This window comes from Syngnathoides biaculeatus, chromosome 14 (genome assembly GCF_019802595.1).
Source record: "Syngnathoides biaculeatus isolate LvHL_M chromosome 14, ASM1980259v1, whole genome shotgun sequence".
Taxonomy (NCBI): domain Eukaryota; kingdom Metazoa; phylum Chordata; class Actinopteri; order Syngnathiformes; family Syngnathidae; genus Syngnathoides; species Syngnathoides biaculeatus.
In genome coordinates, this window is record NC_084653.1 from 9,881,620 (window position 1) to 9,901,719 (window position 20,100).

General features: G+C 40.6%; 1 protein-coding gene and 1 pseudogene across 5 annotated transcripts in view; one reads left to right on the forward strand and one right to left on the reverse strand.

Moving 5' to 3' along the window:
• LOC133511849 (receptor tyrosine-protein kinase erbB-4-like) overlaps positions 1-20,100 on the forward strand; it is a 286,982-nt gene that overhangs the window by 179,850 nt on the left and 87,032 nt on the right. For all 5 annotated transcript variants that reach the window (XM_061840835.1, XM_061840837.1, XM_061840839.1 and 2 more), the window contains one exon: positions 15,370-15,501. In XM_061840835.1, the coding sequence (XP_061696819.1) occupies positions 15,370-15,501 (132 nt within the window). The remainder of the gene's footprint in view (positions 1-15,369; positions 15,502-20,100) is intronic.
• LOC133512797 (5S ribosomal RNA) lies at positions 11,411-11,529 on the reverse strand (annotated as a pseudogene).

The window sequence follows — 20,100 nt, forward strand, 5'->3', positions numbered from 1 at the left end:
GTTAATAATATTATAAGTTAATACTATATAAGGGGGTCATCTGGAGAAGGTGCAGTAAAAGTAAAATGCCCCCCCCCCCTCCCTCCAGTGATGAAAGCCACATGCATTTTACTTGGTTCAAAATTGCCTTGGATGAAATCAATTTGTCGCTAGTATATTGTAGCAGTGCTCTTATTGATTTTCTTGGCTTCCTCACTGAGTGCAGTGAATAGACTCTGTGGACTTGAAGGGTCTAAAGGATAGGGTGGAGGGGGCCCCTGGCTGCGAAAGGATAGGACTCCCTCTAATGCACCTTTCAATCAAGCTTAGGCAACTTAACCGCAAAAATGTTAGGAGACAGTTTGGTGAGTCTCTGCAAACACAAAATAAATTAGAAATGAAAACTTTGCTAGGTGGAGGGTATTTATTTAACACTTTGACAATAACATTGTAGGAAACAATGTGAGGACGATTTTAAAACGAAATTAAGAAGTTTGGGAATATTTGTGACAACACAGATGGACTAATCTCTTCAGTGTGGCTCAGTGTTTGCGTCCCCTTACACTCAGATGTCCCCTTATGCAGCCCTATGGGGGCACAAACCAGTGCAATCTGTAGGCCGGTCCCAAGCCCGGATAAATGCAGAGGGTTGCGTCAGGAAGGGCATCCGGCGTAAAAACTGTGCCAAACAAATATGAGCGTTCATCTAAAGAATCCCATACCGGATCGGTCGTGGCCCGGGTTAACAACGCCCGCCCCCGGCACTGCTAACCTGCAGGGCGTCGGTGGAAATTCAGCTACTGTGGGTCGAAGACAAAGAAGAGGAGGAAACCGGATCCAGCGTCAGAAGAAAAAGAGGAATGCACAGAGCCTACAACTGAGTGTAGGGACTTTGAATGTTGGGACTATGACAGGAAAAGCACAGGAGTTGGTTGACATGATGATTAGGAGAAAGGTTGATATTCTGTGCATCCAAGAGAGCAGGTGGAAAGGTAGTAAGGCTAGAAGTTTGGGTGCAGGGTTTAAATTATTCTACCACGGAGTAGATGGGAAGAGAAATGGAGTAGGGGTTATTTTAAAGGAAGAGCTGGCTAAGAATGTCTTGGAGGTGAAAAGAGTATCAGATCGAGTGATGAGACTAAAATTTGAAATTGAGGGTGTTATGTATAATGTAGTTAGCGGCTATGCACCACAGGTAGGATGTGACCTAGAGTTGAAAGAGAAATTCTGGAAGGAACTAGATGAAGTAGTTCTGAGCATCCCAGACAGCGAGAGAGTTGTGATTGGTGCAGATTGTAATGGACATATTGGTAAAGGAAACAGGGGCGATGAAGAAGTGATGGGTAAGTACGGCATCCAGGAAAGGAACTTTGAAGGGCAGATGGTGGTGGACTTTGCAAAAAGGATGGAGATGGCTGTAGTGAACACTATTTCCAGAAGAGGGAGGAACATATAGTGACCTACAAGAGCGGAGGTAGAACCACGCAGGTAGATTATATTTTGTGCAGACGATGTAATCTGAAGGAGGTTACTGACTGTAAAGTAGTGGTAGGGGAGAGTGTAGCTCGACAGCATAGGATGGTAGTATGTAGGATGATTCTGGTGGTGGGTAGGAAGATTAAGAAGACAAAGGTAGAGAGAGAAACCATGTGGTGGAAGCTGAAAAAGGAAGAATGTTGTGCAGCCTTCCGGAAAGAGGTGAGACAGGCTCTCGATGGACAACCGAAGCTCCCGGAAGACTGGACGACGACAGCAAAGGTGATCAGAGAGACAGGCAGGAGAGTACTTGGTGTGTCATCTGGTAGGAAAGGGGAGAAGGAGACTTGGTGGTGGAACCCCAAAATACAGGGAGTCATACAAGGAAAGAGATTAGCGAAGAAAAGTGGGATACTGAGAGGACTGAGGAGAGGCGAAAGGAGTACATCGAGATGCGACGTAGGGCAAAGGTAGAGGTGGCAAAGGCTAAACAAGAGGCATATGAAGACATGTACACCAGGTTGGACACGAAAGAAGGAGAAAAGGATCTCTACAGGTTGGCCAGACAGAGGGATAGAGATGGGAAGGATGTGCAGCAGGTCAGGGTGATTAAGGATAGAGATGGAAATGTGTTGACTGGTGCCGGTAGTGTACTAAATAGATGGAAAGAATACTTTGAGAAGTTGATGAATGAAGAAAATGAGAGAGAAGGAAGAGTTGAAGAGGCAAGAGTGAAGGACCAGGAAGTGGAAATGATTACTAAGGGGGAAGTCAGAAAGGCACTACAAAGGATGAAAACTGAAAGGCAGTTGGTCTGATGACATACCGGTAGAGGTATGGAAGCAATTTGAGAGATGGCTGTGGAGTTTTTGACCAACTTATTCAACAGAATACTAGCGGGGGCGAAAGATGCCTGAAGAATGGAGGAAAAGTGTTCTAGTTCCCTTTTTAAGAACAAGGGGATGTTCAGAGCTGTGGGAACTATAGAGGAATAAAGTTGATGAGCCACACAATGAAGTTATGGGAAAGAGTAGTGGAGGCTAGACTCAGGACAGAAGTAAGTATCTGCGAGCAACAGTATGGTTTCATGCCTAGAAAGAGTACCACAGATGCATTATTTGCCTTGAGGATGCTCGTGGAAAAGTACAGAGAAGGTCAGAAGGAGCTACATTGCGTCTTTGTGGATCTAGAGAAAGCCTATGACAGAGTACCAAGAGAGGAACTGTGGTACTGCATGCGTAAGTCTGGTGTGGCAGAGAAGTATGTTAAAATAGTACAGGACATGTATGATGGCAGGAGAACAATGGTGAGGTGTGCCTTAGGTGTGACAGAGGAATTTAAGGTGGATGTGGGACTGCATCAGGGATCAGCTCTGAGCCCCTTCCTGTTTGCAGTGGTAATGGATAGGCTGACAGATGAGGTTAGACTGGAGTCCCCTTGGACCATGATGTTCGCAGATGATATTGTCATATGCAGTGAAAGCAGGGAGCATGCAGAGGAACAATTGGAAAGATGGAGACATGCACTGGAAAGGAGAGGAATGAAGATTAGCCGAAGTAAAACAGAATATATGTGCGTGAATGAGAAAAGTGGAGGGGGAAGAGTGAGGCTACAGGGAGAAGAGATAGCGAGGGTCGACGACTTCAAATACTTGGGGTCAACAATACAGAGCAATGGAGAGTGTGGTCAGGAAGTGAAGAAACGGTCCAAGCAGGTTGGAACAGCTGGCGAAAGGTGTCTGGTGTGTTATGTGACAGAAGAGTGTCTGCTAGGATGAAGGGCAAAGTTTACAAAACAGTGGTGAGGCCGGCCATGATGTACGGATTAGAGACAGTGGCACTGAAGAAACAACAGGAATCTGAACTGGAGGTGGCAGAAATGAAGATGTTGAGGTTCTCGCTCGGAGTGACCAGGTTGGATAGGATTAGAAATGAGCTCATTAGAGGGACAGCCAAAGCTGGATGTTTTGGAGACAAGATTCGAGAGAGCAGACTTCGATGGTTTGGACATGTTCAGAGGCGAGAGAGTGAGTATATATTGGTAGAAGGATGCTGAGGATGGAGCTCCCAGGCAAAAGAGCAAGATGAAGACCAAAGAGAAGTTTATGGATGTGGTGAGGGAAGACATGAGGGCAGTTGGGGTTAGAGAGGAAGATGCAGGAGATAGGCTAAGATGGCAAAAGATGACACGCTGTGGCGACCCCTAACGGGACAAGCCGAAAGAAAAGAAGAAGAAGACACTCAGATGTCCCCTTGACTTTTGTCCAAGGGTTATTATCATGCAAACATATTTGTCTACATAATGTGAATACAGCATGTTACAATAATCATCCAGTTTATATATCACTGACTTTGTTCAATGTTGTGCAAAGCCGGAGTCTCTCCCAGCTTACTTGGGGCAAAAGGCAGACGATACCCTGGACTGGTTGACACATAAAGTAGAGGGCTCATATGGAGAGAGGCAACCATTCACGTACACATTCAGAGTGGGAAATGGACCTGTGCTGACGGAACCTTTTTTTTTTTTTTGGGGGGGGGGGGAATGCATTGCTTAGAAAAGTCTCTTTTCAATTCTTTTTTTCTCCAGTTTCACATTTTTGGGCTTCTTATTTCAATCTGCCTTTGTTTTATTTCAGAAAGTACACAATCTCCGGTAGATGGTTATTTGCATGATGAAGGTACAGGTTACATGGCAACCACAAAGCATAGGCCCAACTAATGAGAAGCTATAAGAAAGCCTGTAAGATTCACAATAACAACCATGGTTAAAGTAAAGGACATGTAAATCGATGGGGTTGCGTCAGGAAGGGGATCTGGCATAAAAAGTGTGACCCTAACGGGACAAGCTGAAAGAAATTTACTTTTTTTAGACCAATGGTGAAATGTAGTAAATCTCAAATATTTTTGTTGAATATACAGTAAGGTGAATGTAACAAGAAACAAAATTAAAACCACCCAAAAAATTTTAATATATTCACTTAAAATGCAAATCGGGAAAATTCTGAAAAACGGGACATCTAACAACAAACATAGTGCTACTATGTCAAATGTAGTAGGTGTGAAGTCACGCATTTTAAAATGAACATGAATTTGGTCCAAGAATTCTTTCTGTCATGAACAAGGCCTGGCCACTGCCAAGAGGGAAGTGGCCAGACCACTATTCTGAGCGGTCCCACCTCTGACACCTGTCACAGTTGTTTCACATTCGGACTGTAATAAGACAGGCATTTAATTTCGAGTTTATGTCACTGGCATTTGCCAGTTCATTGCATTGCATTTACTGCATTGTGTTACCGTGTGTGGACACTGCTTCTGGAATAAAGCCACACCTAATATCATGCCCTCGTCCTGGAGTCCTGCATTTGGGTCCTTCCCCGTGCCTAATGCTTCTGACACTTTCAGACTCGATATCCAAGAGTACTTGGTCATCTGCTACCCTGACTAAATAAAAACCTCATATTAGTTTTTTCATTGGACACGATTTTCACCCCCTCGTACTCTTTCCTAGTTTTAGCCAAAATATTGTTATTCTTTCAGATTTGCTCACTGTTCTTGATTCATCTTTCTAACAGCTCCTACGCCTGCACTGCGTCTGTCCAAAATGAAACCTCCAAACTGAGGCCCCATCTGCTGTATGAGCCTCTCATTGCAAGCATGTACAGAAGCTGGTGATATACGCCAAAGGCATTATCCACTTCTTCATGGCCCATCTGGTCTCTCTTTATTTGTCTCATTTACTGTCTCACTTTCATTTCTTTTCACTCTCCTTTTTGGCTCTCAGTCCCTCATCGGTTTCACTTGATGGTCCTGATTTGCCATATTGATGCCGTTCACAAAAACAAACTGTTTGTACCGCCATTTACAGCGCTCAGTACCAAATTCTCTGAACTTGATATGGAGAGTTAGTAGGTCCACTTAAAGAGCCACCAGGACAGAGGGGCTAGCTCTAATATATTACGTTAATACTAAGAATTTCTGAGGGAACAGAAAATGGAAACAGATGTGCTATATATGAGAGATGTACTTGGACCTCATGTATTCAAACTTTAAAGAAACCTAGCCTGAAGAGAGAGAGTGAGAGAGAGCATAAGATAGAAGCAATAAGGGCGGGGGTGTATAAGGTTATTACAATATAGAGAAGGATGTTTTCTTCCAAATCACAAAGAAAATGAAGGGGATGGAAAGCTTTTTCTTATTTCACTTTTACCTTTCTTCAGCATATTGTTCCTCTTTCAATGACCATTTTTGCAACCCATCCACATAAAAAAATAAGACAGCGGCGGCTTGTAATGGCCTGAGTTGCCATCTTTACTGCACAATTGACTTTTTAACTGGAAAGCAAGGTAAAAGAATGATCTTGATCACAAACATGAAGTGCAAAGTAATGTTTAAAAACAGCCTGCTGGTACTGTGAATTATAGAAGGAATCACAGTATGTGTGCTCAATGGCAAAATCTTGGGCAAAGTGTGTAGCAGAATGCTGGACAGGCGAAATAAATGATGGGCAAGGTGAAAGGGACAATTGAGTCTGTAAGATACCTGTGGACATGTGCCTCTTAGGAAGGCCATTTAATTGTCTCCTCCTTCTGATCTACAACCATTCACCATCTACTAAGAAGAAGAAAAAAGAGAGCTATTATCCCACCTGAAGCAAGTTCAGCTCTGTGCACATTACCAGAATTCAGTTGAGCCTTTTGCCTGGCAGCCCACAGACCTCAGGTCTCCTTCAATTGTGGCACTAATTGATTACTTCCCATGCAATTACTCCCATGTCACACTCAATATTTCACTTCTTAGAGAAGAGGGAAAGAGGGGCTTTCGTTTTGAAGGACGGTGTTCATATTGTCACATTTGCAAGCCCCTAATGTGGATCGTCAGGAGGAGAGTGTTAAATTAAAATCCAGAACTGGCCATCAGTTTTGGTTGGTATTAATTGATTGCTTTGTAATGCTACGGTCTGGCAGAAATAGGGAGCCTATCGAAGGTAGTACGTGGTTTGCTATGGGACAGCAGGGATCAATCCCTTGAAATGTTGTTGTTTTTTTTTTTTTTTTTAATAGTTCCCTTCCACTTCTGACTTTAAATAATTAATGATATAAAATACGATGTATTGGCACTTTCAATACTATGTTAAGCCTGAATGTACTCAAGTAGTTTGTGATTGGGAACCATGTTTATGTACAAATGATTAATTTTGTTTTTTTAAAAGTGACACTTTTTCCAGCCATTCACTCCACCCCAACTGTACATTTTAATATATCCACCCATCCATTTTCTGACCCACTTATCCTCACAAGGGTCATGGGAGTGCAGGAGCCAATCCCAGTTGTCATCAAGCCTGAAGTGGGGTACATCCTGAACTGGTTGCCAGCCAATCGCAGGGCACCTGGAAACAGACAATAGTCGCAATCACAATCACACCGAGGGGTAATTTAGAGTGTCCAATTAACACATTTTTTTAGGATGGTAGAGAAAACCCACGCAGACACAGGGACAACATGCAAACTCCAAACAGGCGGGGCCAGGGATGAACCACGGTCCTCAGAACTGTGAGGCCAACGCTTTACAGCTGCACCACCATGCCACCCATTTTAGTATATATTCTTTTAAATATTCACTTTCTTTTACATATTTTGTTTGTAAAGTACAACCACCTAAAGAAACAAAAAAAAAAAATGGACCAACCACCTAAGGTCAAACCGCCATGTTACAAGACAAATCTTGCAGCACTTCAAAGCGAATGGTTTTTTTTTTCACCCTTTTTGTTTCTTTTTTGTGTAAAACTGTAAAACGAATACATTCACAGCCCCACTATTTAATAACTATACTACCTCTAATACTGCAGCATCTATTGTGTTACTTTAATTCCATTTTGGGATCAATTAGACTTTTATTTGTGATCAATTAGGCTTAATTTTAAAATAACCCAAAATAACCTAACACACACAAATGGAAATATCAGGCATTAAAGAAGTGATAGTTGCTCATTAAAAGCCCTCACTTTTTCAATAATCATCAATTTCCAATATAAACTGTAATCATTACACAAGCTTTCTTTCAAACTAGTTTAATAACTGAATTAAATATACTTACACACCCTCCAAACCCACACTACCCCGTGGCAGCCTAATAATTAATACTATACAATGTACATATTTTTATTCCCAGTGTGCCCGAAGACTTTAGCTAGGGGAGCAGCGTGTGATGAGAGCAGTGGTGGGTTATATAAATATGAAAAGGACCCTTCCATTCATCTCAGGTCTCCACAAGGATATGTGGGGTGTCACTTGCTGCAACATCAAGTATGATAATAATTCATTTTCAGTGAACCTTATCTGATTTACAGTAAAAGTCACCTTTTGTTGTTATCAGGAAGTGGAAGCTCAGATTCAGGAGGGGCAATGTGGTTTTCGTCCTGGCCGTGGAACCGTGGAACACCTCTATACCCTGGCCAGGGTCATTTGGAGTGCGCAGAAGTTCGCACAACCAGTTTACATGTGTTTTGTGGAACTGGAGAAAGCTTTCAACCGTGTCTCTTGGGGAGTCCTGTGGGAATGTGGGTGGTTCAGTCCCTGCACGACCAGTGTCATAGTTTGGTACGCGTTAACAACAATAACTTGGAATCATTTCCAGTGACTCCGCCAACGCTGCCCTTTGTCCCCGATTCTGTTCATAACTTTTATTCACTGAATTACTGAATTTGCTCATTTTGCACACTACCAAATATGATTTTAATTACTTCTTTTTTTTTTACTATTTATGTGTCAAACGGATTTAGTTCAAATATTAGTTATGATAAAATTTAATAGTCCAGAACAAAACATCACAACTTGCGCAGTAATACAATCCCAGTATCGCCTTGTTGATTTTTATTCCCTCAGCCTGCTTCTCCCTCCCTTTCTCAATTTTTACCACCTTTCTTCTTATTTGCTCTGCTTTTATCTCAGGTCACTAGTTTGTTCTTGTCATTTTCAGACCTTGTGTTCAATATTGTTCATTGTACTGTATCATTTGACCGGCTCTATCAAGATGATCAGAATCTTCTTTTCTCTCTCTGAAACTACGCTTGGTTGTTATTGATTCTTGCACTTGGGTCGACCAATCTGTCCTGCACATCATGATTTTCCACTGTGAGGTCAAATAGATGACAGTGAATTGATGAAATGTCTAAAGGGGGTTAATCCACTGATAGAGACATCACTCAAAGTCCGGTTTAATGTGGTTAGAGAAAACTGCTCCAAAAGACCCTGTCATCGCTGAACATGGATGAACCACAAGATAGTTGAAAATTAACTCAAATAGTGTGGTAAACCTAAAGTAACGTGAGTGCAGACCAACTAATTTTACCCACTAGCACACAAGTATTGTGTGAAGAAAGTAAGCGTCCAAGCCTGGAGTGTGAAAGAGTCGGTAGGTTGTGTGTGTGTGTGTAGGGGGGGGAGCCATACTACAAACTAACAACCTTGCTGTGTTACAACCACTGCAATTACTTTTTTTACACGTTCCAGTACACACTTTTCTCTAGATTTGTCTCTTTCTCAATTGTTTCATTTGGCCTACTCCAAAGACTTGCTGATTTTCATTCAATCATTAAGAGGATCACACATCAGCCACAATGAAATAAATGGCCCCTAGTCGCTCCAAATGAAGATATTTTTGCTTTTATTTTTAATCAATGACTGCTGATGCTTCGATGATATCATCTGTCCCATCATTTTGCTTTTTGGTTTTCATCTGTTCTCGTAATTTATCCGATCAGTGTTTTATTATAGGCCCCCTTTTCCTCCTCATTTTCCATACATCTCAGATTAATAGGGTTTTATCACAGTTTAAGCTTTAAGAAAGAAAGCAAGAATGTAAACCTACTGTACACCCCACAATCATTCTGTCATAATTTAATGATTTTTCTTTGGTCTTCTCATCTGTAAGCGGATGTGCAGCCTTGCTCCGGTTTGATACTATAATCCCTAAATCTCAGCAATTTTTCATAAAGACTCAGAGGAAACAATTGTGTTGGGAGGGATCGGTACAAAATTTAATCACTAGCCAAGGAATGCAATTACTTGGTGGAGTACAGGCATATGCTTGGGGATTAGGGTGATGGTCGATGCCCCCCCTGCCATCAACTATCCCTTCACAAGGGATATGGGAAAAATGTGAAATATAAAGGTTCAAATGTTTCAATTTACTGTACTAGTGTATATGTACTACATTCACTTGTGACAAATATAACCATGTTAGTCTCATACAGTTGCTATATATATATAAATACCAAATTGTATTTTTGCACAGTTAAGTATGAAATAAAAAAAATGCATTCTGTTTTTTTCAGTTTGCATTGACAGACATTCAACTTCTGGAAACACAGTACTTCAGTTGACTCCTATAATGTCTTTTAATATTACCATAGTTTCATGATCATAAAGAGCATCGTATTAGAAGGTGCAGTCTCAGTTGTGGGTTCAATTTCAGTATTTAACACATATATAACTGTGTTATTGGGCCTGGCATGGTGGCGCTCACGCGACAATGAGGCACAATTGGACCTTTAGTTTTGTAAGCAGAAGAACAAGGTCATATTCTAACACCACCCCACTACGACCGGTGCAAGCAACTCAACAGTCAACACACCATCCTCACCCACGGTGTCACACAAAACCAAAATCATTACACCACAGCAAACAGAACAGCACCACCAGCAGACAAAGCAACCAAAGTGATGAGCTAAGAAATAATTGACAAAAAACATGAAAACATGCACTTCAAGTGCTCGTTACATAACATTTAGTGGCGCAAAGCATATAGCTATATCGCGAAACAAGGATGAAAAATATGGTACCTTGCAAACATGCGGTTTAAAAATGCACCGGCAGCAAAACTGAGTTTGGTTGTACTTTATTGAAATATTTAGCAATATAAACAGTGAGTTCAGTTGTACTTTATTGAAGTATTTAAAAATGTACCTACTAATGTTATTTTTTGTACTCCTCTACACATCCATCAAACTCCTTATCTTCTGTATCCAAAATGGACTGCTGGGCAAGTTCTCCATCAAACGTGCCAGCTTACCGCTCATCATTGTCATTGTCAGTTTCGTTGCTGTGCAACTCCTCAGATATGATGCCGGCTTTTCGAACAAGAGTTGAAGAAGACACGACCTGGTATCAGATGATTTAGATGACCCTCAAATTTGTTTGACCAAGATTTAAAACTGATTTCCTTTCTGATGCAACACTGCATTTACCTAGGGTTGGGACATGCCTTTTGCACTGGATTGTGACCCCCTGTAGGACTGCATTGTCAAGATAAAGCTATAGCTGTTTAAAGCTAAGTTAGAGCAGTTGTTCTTTTTGGGTCACTAGTTAAACACACCATTGTGCAATTACATTTCAATGGCTATGATCGTTCTGCTGTGGAGAACAGTGTTGAAATTGCATTTAGCCCCTGGGGGAACATGTGCCATCTGTTGCTATTATGAGATGAGGAAAGTTCTTATACATTCTGAAATGTATTTGGCTCTTGTAAAGTTGCAATAAAGAATAAATTTGTAGCACATAAAACTAAGGTTGCATTTTCACTTCATAATTTGCTTTAATGATCATCTGAAGGATGTAACTTTCAATCCTGTCTTACATTTTAGACGGCAATTGTTGCAATCTTCAACAATGACACATAATATGTAGTGTCTAAGAGCTCTTTTAGATTAACTTTTGTAAAGAAGAGATCATCCAGCCCCATGAAGCAATTTAATGTGGACTCTTGAGATTGTGCTGTAATTTTAAGCATAACAGTAAAATTTGTCATTTTTCTGCTCTGTAACTCAAGTCTTCTTTTCCTTTCGTTTCCATCAGAAATCGCCACAGCGCGTCATCTTAGATGCACGCATATTTGTTTGGCACAGTTTTACGCCGGATGCCCTTCCTGACGCAATCCCTCTGTATTTAGCCAGGGATAGAAGCTTACAGCATCTGGTATTTCCAGGTAGTCTCCCATTCAAGTACTAACCAGGGCCAAACCCACTCAGCTTCCGAGATCTGACAAGATCAGGTGTTCTCAGGGTAGCATGGCTGTAAGCTTGCTCTGGAACTCAAGTAAATAACTATAGTTGTATGTTTATTTATATATTTTATATCTGTCTTTCCTGAGAAATCTTCTTTGACATAGACTGACTTTGCTTGAAGCCTTTCAGTTTTCTTCCAGTAAGTATAAGGCCCATCGCATACCCAGTGATGTGATGGTAGTGCCGCGCAATGTATTGTTCTGAACTAGTTGCGATGAGTGGATGACCCACAGCAACTATGTTGGCTGTCATTACTAAGTAGTGCAATTAACAGCCAATCAAAAATCCCAAGATGTGTCACATGATCCTTAATAACTAAAATATCCCTTTTGTAAGCAATAAAATTCTAATACATGGGCTTTACAGGATAAGGATTTTTGCAGCTGATCACAATTTTTAAAAAAAATGATAACCGATCCCCGATCTGATCACAAAATTTATCAATTTACATGATCTGTTCATTTATTGTATATACCTGTGTACTGTAACTTCTTAATCATTCTTTAGCAGTTTAGATAAAAGTTAAAACGACAATGACCTTGAGAGGGCATTCAAGGATTGGCTACGGACATAAGTTTACGTCCAATGAACATTACAACATGACACAAATTATGAGTGCTAACTTACTGTAAATAAATGACTTTAACAAACAGTGTTGATGACAAGCTTACTTTAACTTTCTGTCCTGGATATGAACGGGTGAAGTCCAGATTTTGCGTTGGATTGTTTTTTTTTTTTGTTTTGTTTTGTTTTTTGTGTTCCATGAACACAGCAGGCACCTCTTTGTGTGGATTCTTCAGGTGCCCCATCAAATTTGTTGTTTTGAAGCATTTAGTTGATGTTCCCCCACGACGTACTTTGGTTGTGCACAGACTGCAAATAACTTACATGTCTGTCTGAGTCACCACAAAATAGTCCAACACCGACTGATTTTTAACTGACAAGGAAAGAAAAACAGTTTATTAGTCATCTGATCTTTACAGTAGTACGCCACTAAACACGTGCCCAGCCTCAAATTAAACTGGCTTTGGGATTCATAGATAACAGCAATTTGTAGTTAATGTCTTTTGTGGAACCGATCAGTCACATAATTGATGGGATCGCCGAATTATGACTTGGAAGCCGATCGGGCAATCAGCACAAATTGCTAATTATCCGCTGATACTAATCGGATCTACTAATACAGTATATAAAGAATATACCCTGTATTTTGCTGAAATACTTAACTGCATCAATAATTTCATGTATACCTGTTGCAAAAAAGGAGAACGTGAAGAGAGTACAGTACATATTGAAGTTCAGCAGTGATGAACAAATGTAATAGGACCTACAGTACAGTCATTTTTTTTTCAATGTATTGTATTTGTGTAAATGTTTGTTCAGCATTAGTCCCACAAATAATGCTAGTTATTATACCCAGTATTCTGTCCACTCTCTCAATGGTCATCCGATTGTTCGTAAATTGGATGTAATTGTCGAAAGTTTTGGAAGCTTATGTTCCATAATGCACCTCATTGCAATCAGGAATTTTCTACTCTCCTGAAAAATATCAGATTTACAGATGCCGCGTCTGTTCTCCTAGTCGTGTTTGTTGTTCTCATAATGTTGTCTACAGCAACATATGGGCGTATCGGTCGGATTTCAAGTAATTATAGCCATCTAGCTAACCACCTGTTATTTTTTTTGATCATGGGAAGAAGAGAGGCTTTGGTTTGCAACGTATTGTTTATTTTTCCAAGTGCACGATGCACCCAGCAAATAATTGCCATCCATTAACAATGAAACCATTAATTGACAAGATATTGTATAGTATTTTTTCCTAGTCTGCCCTTTAACTGGGTTTCAATATGAAAGTCATTGGCACCCTTATTAAAAAGGAATTTGGAAAAAAAAATAATGGTACACATGGTCACATGAGTCTACTTCATATCAGTGAAGGATAATCAGGGTAGGCATATTAATTAATGCTGTTGTCTAACACTAGAATAAACAATTCTCTGTTGTTTTCTCCCTACGCAAACCTCCAACAGTCCTTTCAATACTTAATTTATTCATTCTCACAAACTCATTAACATGACTTTTTTCCCTGATCATTGGTTCATTATTTGCCTCCCATTCTTAATCATATTCATCCCGCTGCTGCAATAATAACAGAGACAGAAAAACTCAGAGCAGCCGCTTACTACCAATATAATTGCTCGCATGCATTTGTTCTGCCTCCCTGAATTTCATATTGTTTTCCTCCAGTAGACATGCGGCGTGCTGTTGTCAATTTATTTTCTTTTTGAAATCATATTAAAAAATGATTACAGATTTTATTTTATACTACAAGGGCTTGATAATAAACACTTTATCCACGATATTTTAAGGCAAAACAATTGTTAATACTATATAATCGAACAATGCATTTCCACTGGCCACAAACGGCACTTAAAGATAATGAAAGTAAACCCAAACTGCAGTCAACATCTTTTTGACAGCAGTGTGTGATGGGACTGTTAGTCATCACTTGGAAACAGAGGGCATGAGAGACCGTGGAATTTTGCTCATTTATTTTTAGTTGAGTGATATTATTAGGATGGGAGTAGTGTGAGCATTGTTACATGTAGTATGGTTAAAAGGGAGTGACATTCTCCTTGACCTAACACCTGAACAGGATTAAAAAAAAAAAAAAAACAAGGAAAAGGTGTGCCACTTACTGGAGTTGTGACAGTGGCTGAAAACTGTGCAAAATATTTACTTTGATCGTCTTACAGTCAAACACGGTATGTGGGGTGGACACAAAGAAAATGATTTATGTGTTTTGCTTAAGCACTATTAAATCATGCTGTTTTGCCTTAGGTTGCCTTAGATTTCCATCCTTCCTTTTGCCAGCATCCCAGTGTGAAATATAATTTAAATTTAAAACCTCCTCTTAGCCCACAATAATTGCCTCTTTGGTGAAGGACTGAATTCATCTCTTTCATCAACTCCCACCACACCTTGAACTAGAAAGAAGGAGCGCTGAGGTGGCTCCATCATCAATAATACCTGTTACTGTAGAGATAAATGGTTTTATCTGGTTTCTGCACGACATTGTTGTACATGACTGTTTCAGTATATTGAGTTTAAATGTACTAAATATTATATATGCATCTACATCAATTTCATTTTGTCCACAAGATAACGTGTAGTGATTAAAATTGGGGTTTGAATAAATTGAAGGATGCATCTATTTTGTGGCATTTCTGACTAAAAGTACCATTTTCCAAAATATTTGACCACAATATGCAAAATATTCAACATAATTTTAGATTGCTCTATATCATCTATCTATCCACTCATCTTTCAGATAAAATCTGGCCTGAGCTCTTTCCTCCATAGGGCCACTTTTTACTCCCGCAGTCGCGCAGTCAACATCGCTCAAATTTTACCATGTGGCCTACGCATTGCCCCACACATCACCTCTGCATAGCATGTGTGTAGCTAGTCCTGTTCATGTCCAAAAAAAAATTTCAGCGCGGAGAAAGCCACACCGATCTTCTATCATGATTGGTCCATTTTAGTCACATGCTGTGATGATGCACTTACCGTTCCTCCTTGATCCACATAGCACCAATGCCGCCTCCTTCTCGATCAATTTTTCAGCATAATTAAACATATCTGGTCATTTAGATCAATTTATTCAAGCATACACCCTTCCACAGTTGTCATTGTCATCCTAGCCAATACTAGCCATAGTGAAACCTTTGACTTGTGTGTAACGAATGAAATACAGAAGGATTCTATCTCATTGTCTGTCACTGAAAAATTGTTGAATCGGAGTTCCAAGACCTTAGATATGTGGATGCTGACTCACATTTTTTTTCGTTACAGAGCTCCTGAGTGGAGGTGTCTACGTCGACCAAAACAAGTTCTTGTGTCACGCAGACACCATTCATTGGCAAGACATTGTCAAGAACTCTGGCATCTATCCTGTTGTGGTACCAACCAACAGCAGTGTCACATGTAAGTTACAATATATTCGTAAGGTATGCATGGTAGCAACAGTAGGTTGGTCCCTTGATTGGTGACAGTAACCTCTGTTTTTTTTTTGTTTTTGTTTTTCTTTTCGTATGAATGGACAACAATACAGCGAAACACACTTCAACATCTTATTCTCCCAGGTTTTACCAGTGGAGTGGAAGCTTTTGGAGCTGTACAGGGAGATAAATACCTTATTTTCTTGTTTTTCTTCTTATTTTCTCTTTGTCCCTTTTTCCAAAGGTCTGACGCAAGAAAACATGTTTTGTTGAGCAACAGATTTGGATTTATTTGTCATTGCACCAAGTACAATGAAAAAATAAGGTGCAAAGCATCCTCTGCAAAGTCAAAGATAAAAATATATTAAACTCTTATAATAAAGATAAACATAAAAATCACAATCAGCCAAAAATTAAAAGTGAAATAAATAGGCACATTACAGAAACACAGATTGATCAGATATTTACATAAGATGCACCTGAATTGAATATTGCGCATTGTGAGTTACTGCAGGGTGGATATGTATATTGAATGCTGGAATTGTTGCATTGGTATATTTCACATACTACAGAGTGATTGTTTAGAGTTCTAACAGTAGTTGGCAGTACACACACACAGGGAGTGGCCCAACTGGTAGGAGTCCTTCAGGATGCCACTAGCTTTCCTGAGCCAGTAAGAGCTGTGAATGTCCTCCAGTGCGGGCAGAGGACTCCCAATGACCTCAGCCATTTTGGTCATCCTCTGGAGTTCTTTCCTTGTTTGTCACTAGTCAACTAGGAAATCACATGCACAAGCACTAGATGAGGGTGTAGTGTAGCAGTAAAAAGGCACAGGTAATTTCTGGCTGATGTTGCTCTTCCTGAGGATTCTAAGGAAGTGAAGGTTTTTTTTTTTTTTTGCATCCTTTGCTACCTGTGCGGTGTTCTTATTCTAGGTCAGCCTCTTCTTGATGTGGACCCTTTCCACACAGGTCCCACTGAAAAGGGCTGAATACCAGTTTTGTTTTTTTTCTATTGATGATTAACTCCTTTCTTTTGGATGTGTTCAGAAGCTGGTTATAGTCTGCGTCACACTGTCAGCTGCTCCACCTCATCCTGGTAAGCGGACTCATCACCTCCTGTGATGCATCTTACCACTGTGGTATTGTCTACATACTTAATGAAGGTATTGCTGGTGTGGATGGTGGAGCAGTCTAAAGTGTAGATAGTGAAAAGCTGGGGGCTCAGAACACAACCTTGAGGGGAGCCGGTGCGGAGTTGAGGGGTGTGGAGGTGTGGTGGTCAATCCTGACCCTTTGTTAGCGTTATGTTAAAAAGTCCTTAATCCAGAGGCATGTGGAGTGAGGTAGACCGATGTTCATCAGTTTCCTTTTTAGGCCATGTAGTAGGATTGTGTTGATGCTGAATTCTAATCCACAAAGATAAAACGGTAATTACCTTATTTCTCCAGGTGTGATAGCGATGTGTGCAGTCCTGTGTGCAGTGCTGTATTCACTGCGTCCTCTGTTGATCTGTTTGCCTTTTAGGCAATCTGGTATGAATCCGATTTGGAAGTTATGAAGGTCATGATATGACTCCTAACCAGTTTTTCAAAACACTTTATCACTGCAGGCATGAGTGCTTCCGGCCAGTAGTCATTGAGGCTGGTTGTGGTTGATTTCTTGGGTTTGGCGATGACAGTTGAAGTTTTCAGGCAGAACGGGACTGCAGACTGTGTCAGTGGCAAATTTAAATCCTGATAAACATTACAGCAAACTGGTCTGCACAGTCTTTAAATACTCGGCCTGGGATGCCGTCAGGTCCCGTTGCTTTCTGTGGATTGACCTCTCTGGTCATCCAGGGTTTCTGGTTTGGGTATACCCGAGTGCATTTTTCTGCTGTACACGTGTCCATACAGTTCTTTATTTAACACAGTACAGGGTCTGTAAATACTGTACATCCAGGTCCTCCTCCTCAAAGATGTCCCAATCAATTCTGTTGAAACAGTCCTGCAACTCCTGGGAAGCGCTATCTGGCCTTGTCCTGATGGTCTTAGTGATGGACAAGGAGGATTTTTGGGGGGATCTATATGCAGGAATCAATTGTCGGATGATATGGTTTTAAGTGTCTGAGTGTGGTCTCGGTCTGTCTCTGTAGCCCATCTTGATGTTACTGTAAACCTTTTCAAGTGTGCTGTCTCCTATTTGGACACTTCAAGCTGGTGCAGTTGTGGAAGCACTGATTTTAACTCCAGTTGATTGAAATCGCCAGCAATGATATGCACAGCATCTGAATATTGATTGTTCTGCAGGTTACCATTGTTGTGTAACAGTCAGAGGGCCAAGTTAGCATGAGCATCTGGTGGAATTTAAACAACGGTTGGCATGACACGAACTCCTGAGGAAGGTAGAACGGTCGGCATTTCACAGGAAGGTAGAACGGTCGGCATTTCACAGTCAGTTATTCCAGCTCTGAGGAACTGTGGCTGGCTACAGTCTTGGTGTTTCTACACCAGTTGTTGTTGATGTAAATACACAACCCTCCATGTTTGGTTTTACTGGAGTCACCTTTCAAAGTGTCGTGTTGTGAAGCATGCTAGCCTGATAGCCAACTCCGGGATGGATGAATGTAGCCAGGTTTTGGTGATGAATAGGACGCAGCCGTCTATGGAGAAGAATTCTGAGGATGCCTGGAGTCTCAGCTCCTCCATCTTGTTGGCAAGGTATCTTACGTTTGCGAAGGAGAGGCTGGGAAGTGGTTGATTGTAGGGCCGCTTCTATAGCCTAGCTAGCCCACCTGCCCGGCATTCCCACTTCTGCTTGCGCACCCTACACCACCTCCACCTCCTCCTCTTAGGTAACGTAATCCACGGAGAGATGGCATCCCTTGTTGTGAACTCCAGGATGTATGAACGAGAGAACTTTTCTGGAATACTCATTTCACATAAAACTCCAATTCTAAGGTCTTGTTGGCTGTAGCTGACTTTAGCTAGACAAGAAGCACTTTGAAGTAGCAGAACATACAAAATAAATAATAAAACTAAGCAAAGAAGGTGGGAGAACAAAGCAGCAGCATCTGCACACTATCATTTTTGGCTGAGAATTTGACCCAATTCTGTCACTTTGACAAGGACAGCAGTTTAAAATGACACTTCCCCTATCTTAATGGGCCCATTTGTACCCAACTGCTGTCTTAACCAGTGTGTTAATAGATACTTTAAAATATGAAGATTTGAATTGGAGTAAAATGACAAGTCTAATCTGACTGAGGTGATTAAATAAGCCACTTTAACTGACTGCTTGTTCTGATGTAATCTTGAAATAAACTTTTGTCTTCATTTGTCGCTCAAATAGTTTGGAATTTAAATCTGTTTTCTTTTTTAACTATCATTTTTTTCCACTGTAAACAAATAATAAACTTCATAGGTGCAATGGTTTTACCAAACTTAATTTTCTACATTTGCCTTTGAAATAGTTTCACTCACTTTAGACTTCCATGCACAATTACTGGACACAAAAACTGATATTTTTCCTTATAACCCTTATTCTTGCAGCGTTCTGAACCCCAAAACCTAACTGTTGTTGTGGTAGATGATTGAGAACATAATTCACATATTGTCTCTGAAATCAGAACAAGCTGTAGCTTGACATTGGGCTTTTTTTGTGTGTATTTTTGTCAAGCATGCCTTCCATACAGACTTCTTACTGCTCTTCTTGGTTTGGAAGACTACTCAGGAATGCAACCTTCAGGGTCTATTTTAAGATCACTTTAATTAATGATAATAGAAGGACTGATTGCCAATTTTTTGAACGGGACACAGCAAATCTTGAACATTAAAGGAAAACTGCTCCGATTTGACTTCACAAGGCAACGTTCTCAAAGAAAGATGAAAATAGAGTGCAGTAAAGGTTCTCCACACTTGGAAGGTTGTGACAACAACTTATGTCCACTGTTATTTAGATTTGCTTTTATTGCAGTCGACTTCTTCTCCAGATCTGTCAACGTGCTAGAGGGAGTCAGATTGAAGGATGAGAAGGGGGCGAAAAAGCAACGGGCTATAGAAATGAACAAAGCAAAACAGTGTTGGGCATTAAGTGAAGGAGAACCACAGGGGGTGATGGAATAGGGAGGCGTAGATCGAGAATGAAAGAGATAAAGTGTGCAGTAGAGAGGGGCACATGCTGTATGATAAAGAAGAGGAGGGCGGAAAATGGAGACTCATGTTGGGGAAAAGAGTAAGTCTCAGTGCTAATAGCTCTCATCTGGAGAGGCTGATGGACAGAGGACAGCACTCCTGCACTTACACAGGCTCACTTCCCTCTCACTCAATTACCAAACAGTCAATTAAGCTCTTCAAACCTACCCAGAACAGCACTGACTAAAGCTTTAAAGCTATGACGTGATTTGGTTCTTTACTGCTTTTATCTCAGCCACATTTACTGAGGTTTAATGCTGAGCTTCTAACGATATCAACCAAGGAAAGTGTTGTCACATTTTCACAAAGGCCATCGAGATATTTCATTTAATTAATTTCAATTAGATTTATTGAAAGGAGACGGCGCACAATAATGAACGCCAGTACAAATATTGTGTAAATGTGCTGAAG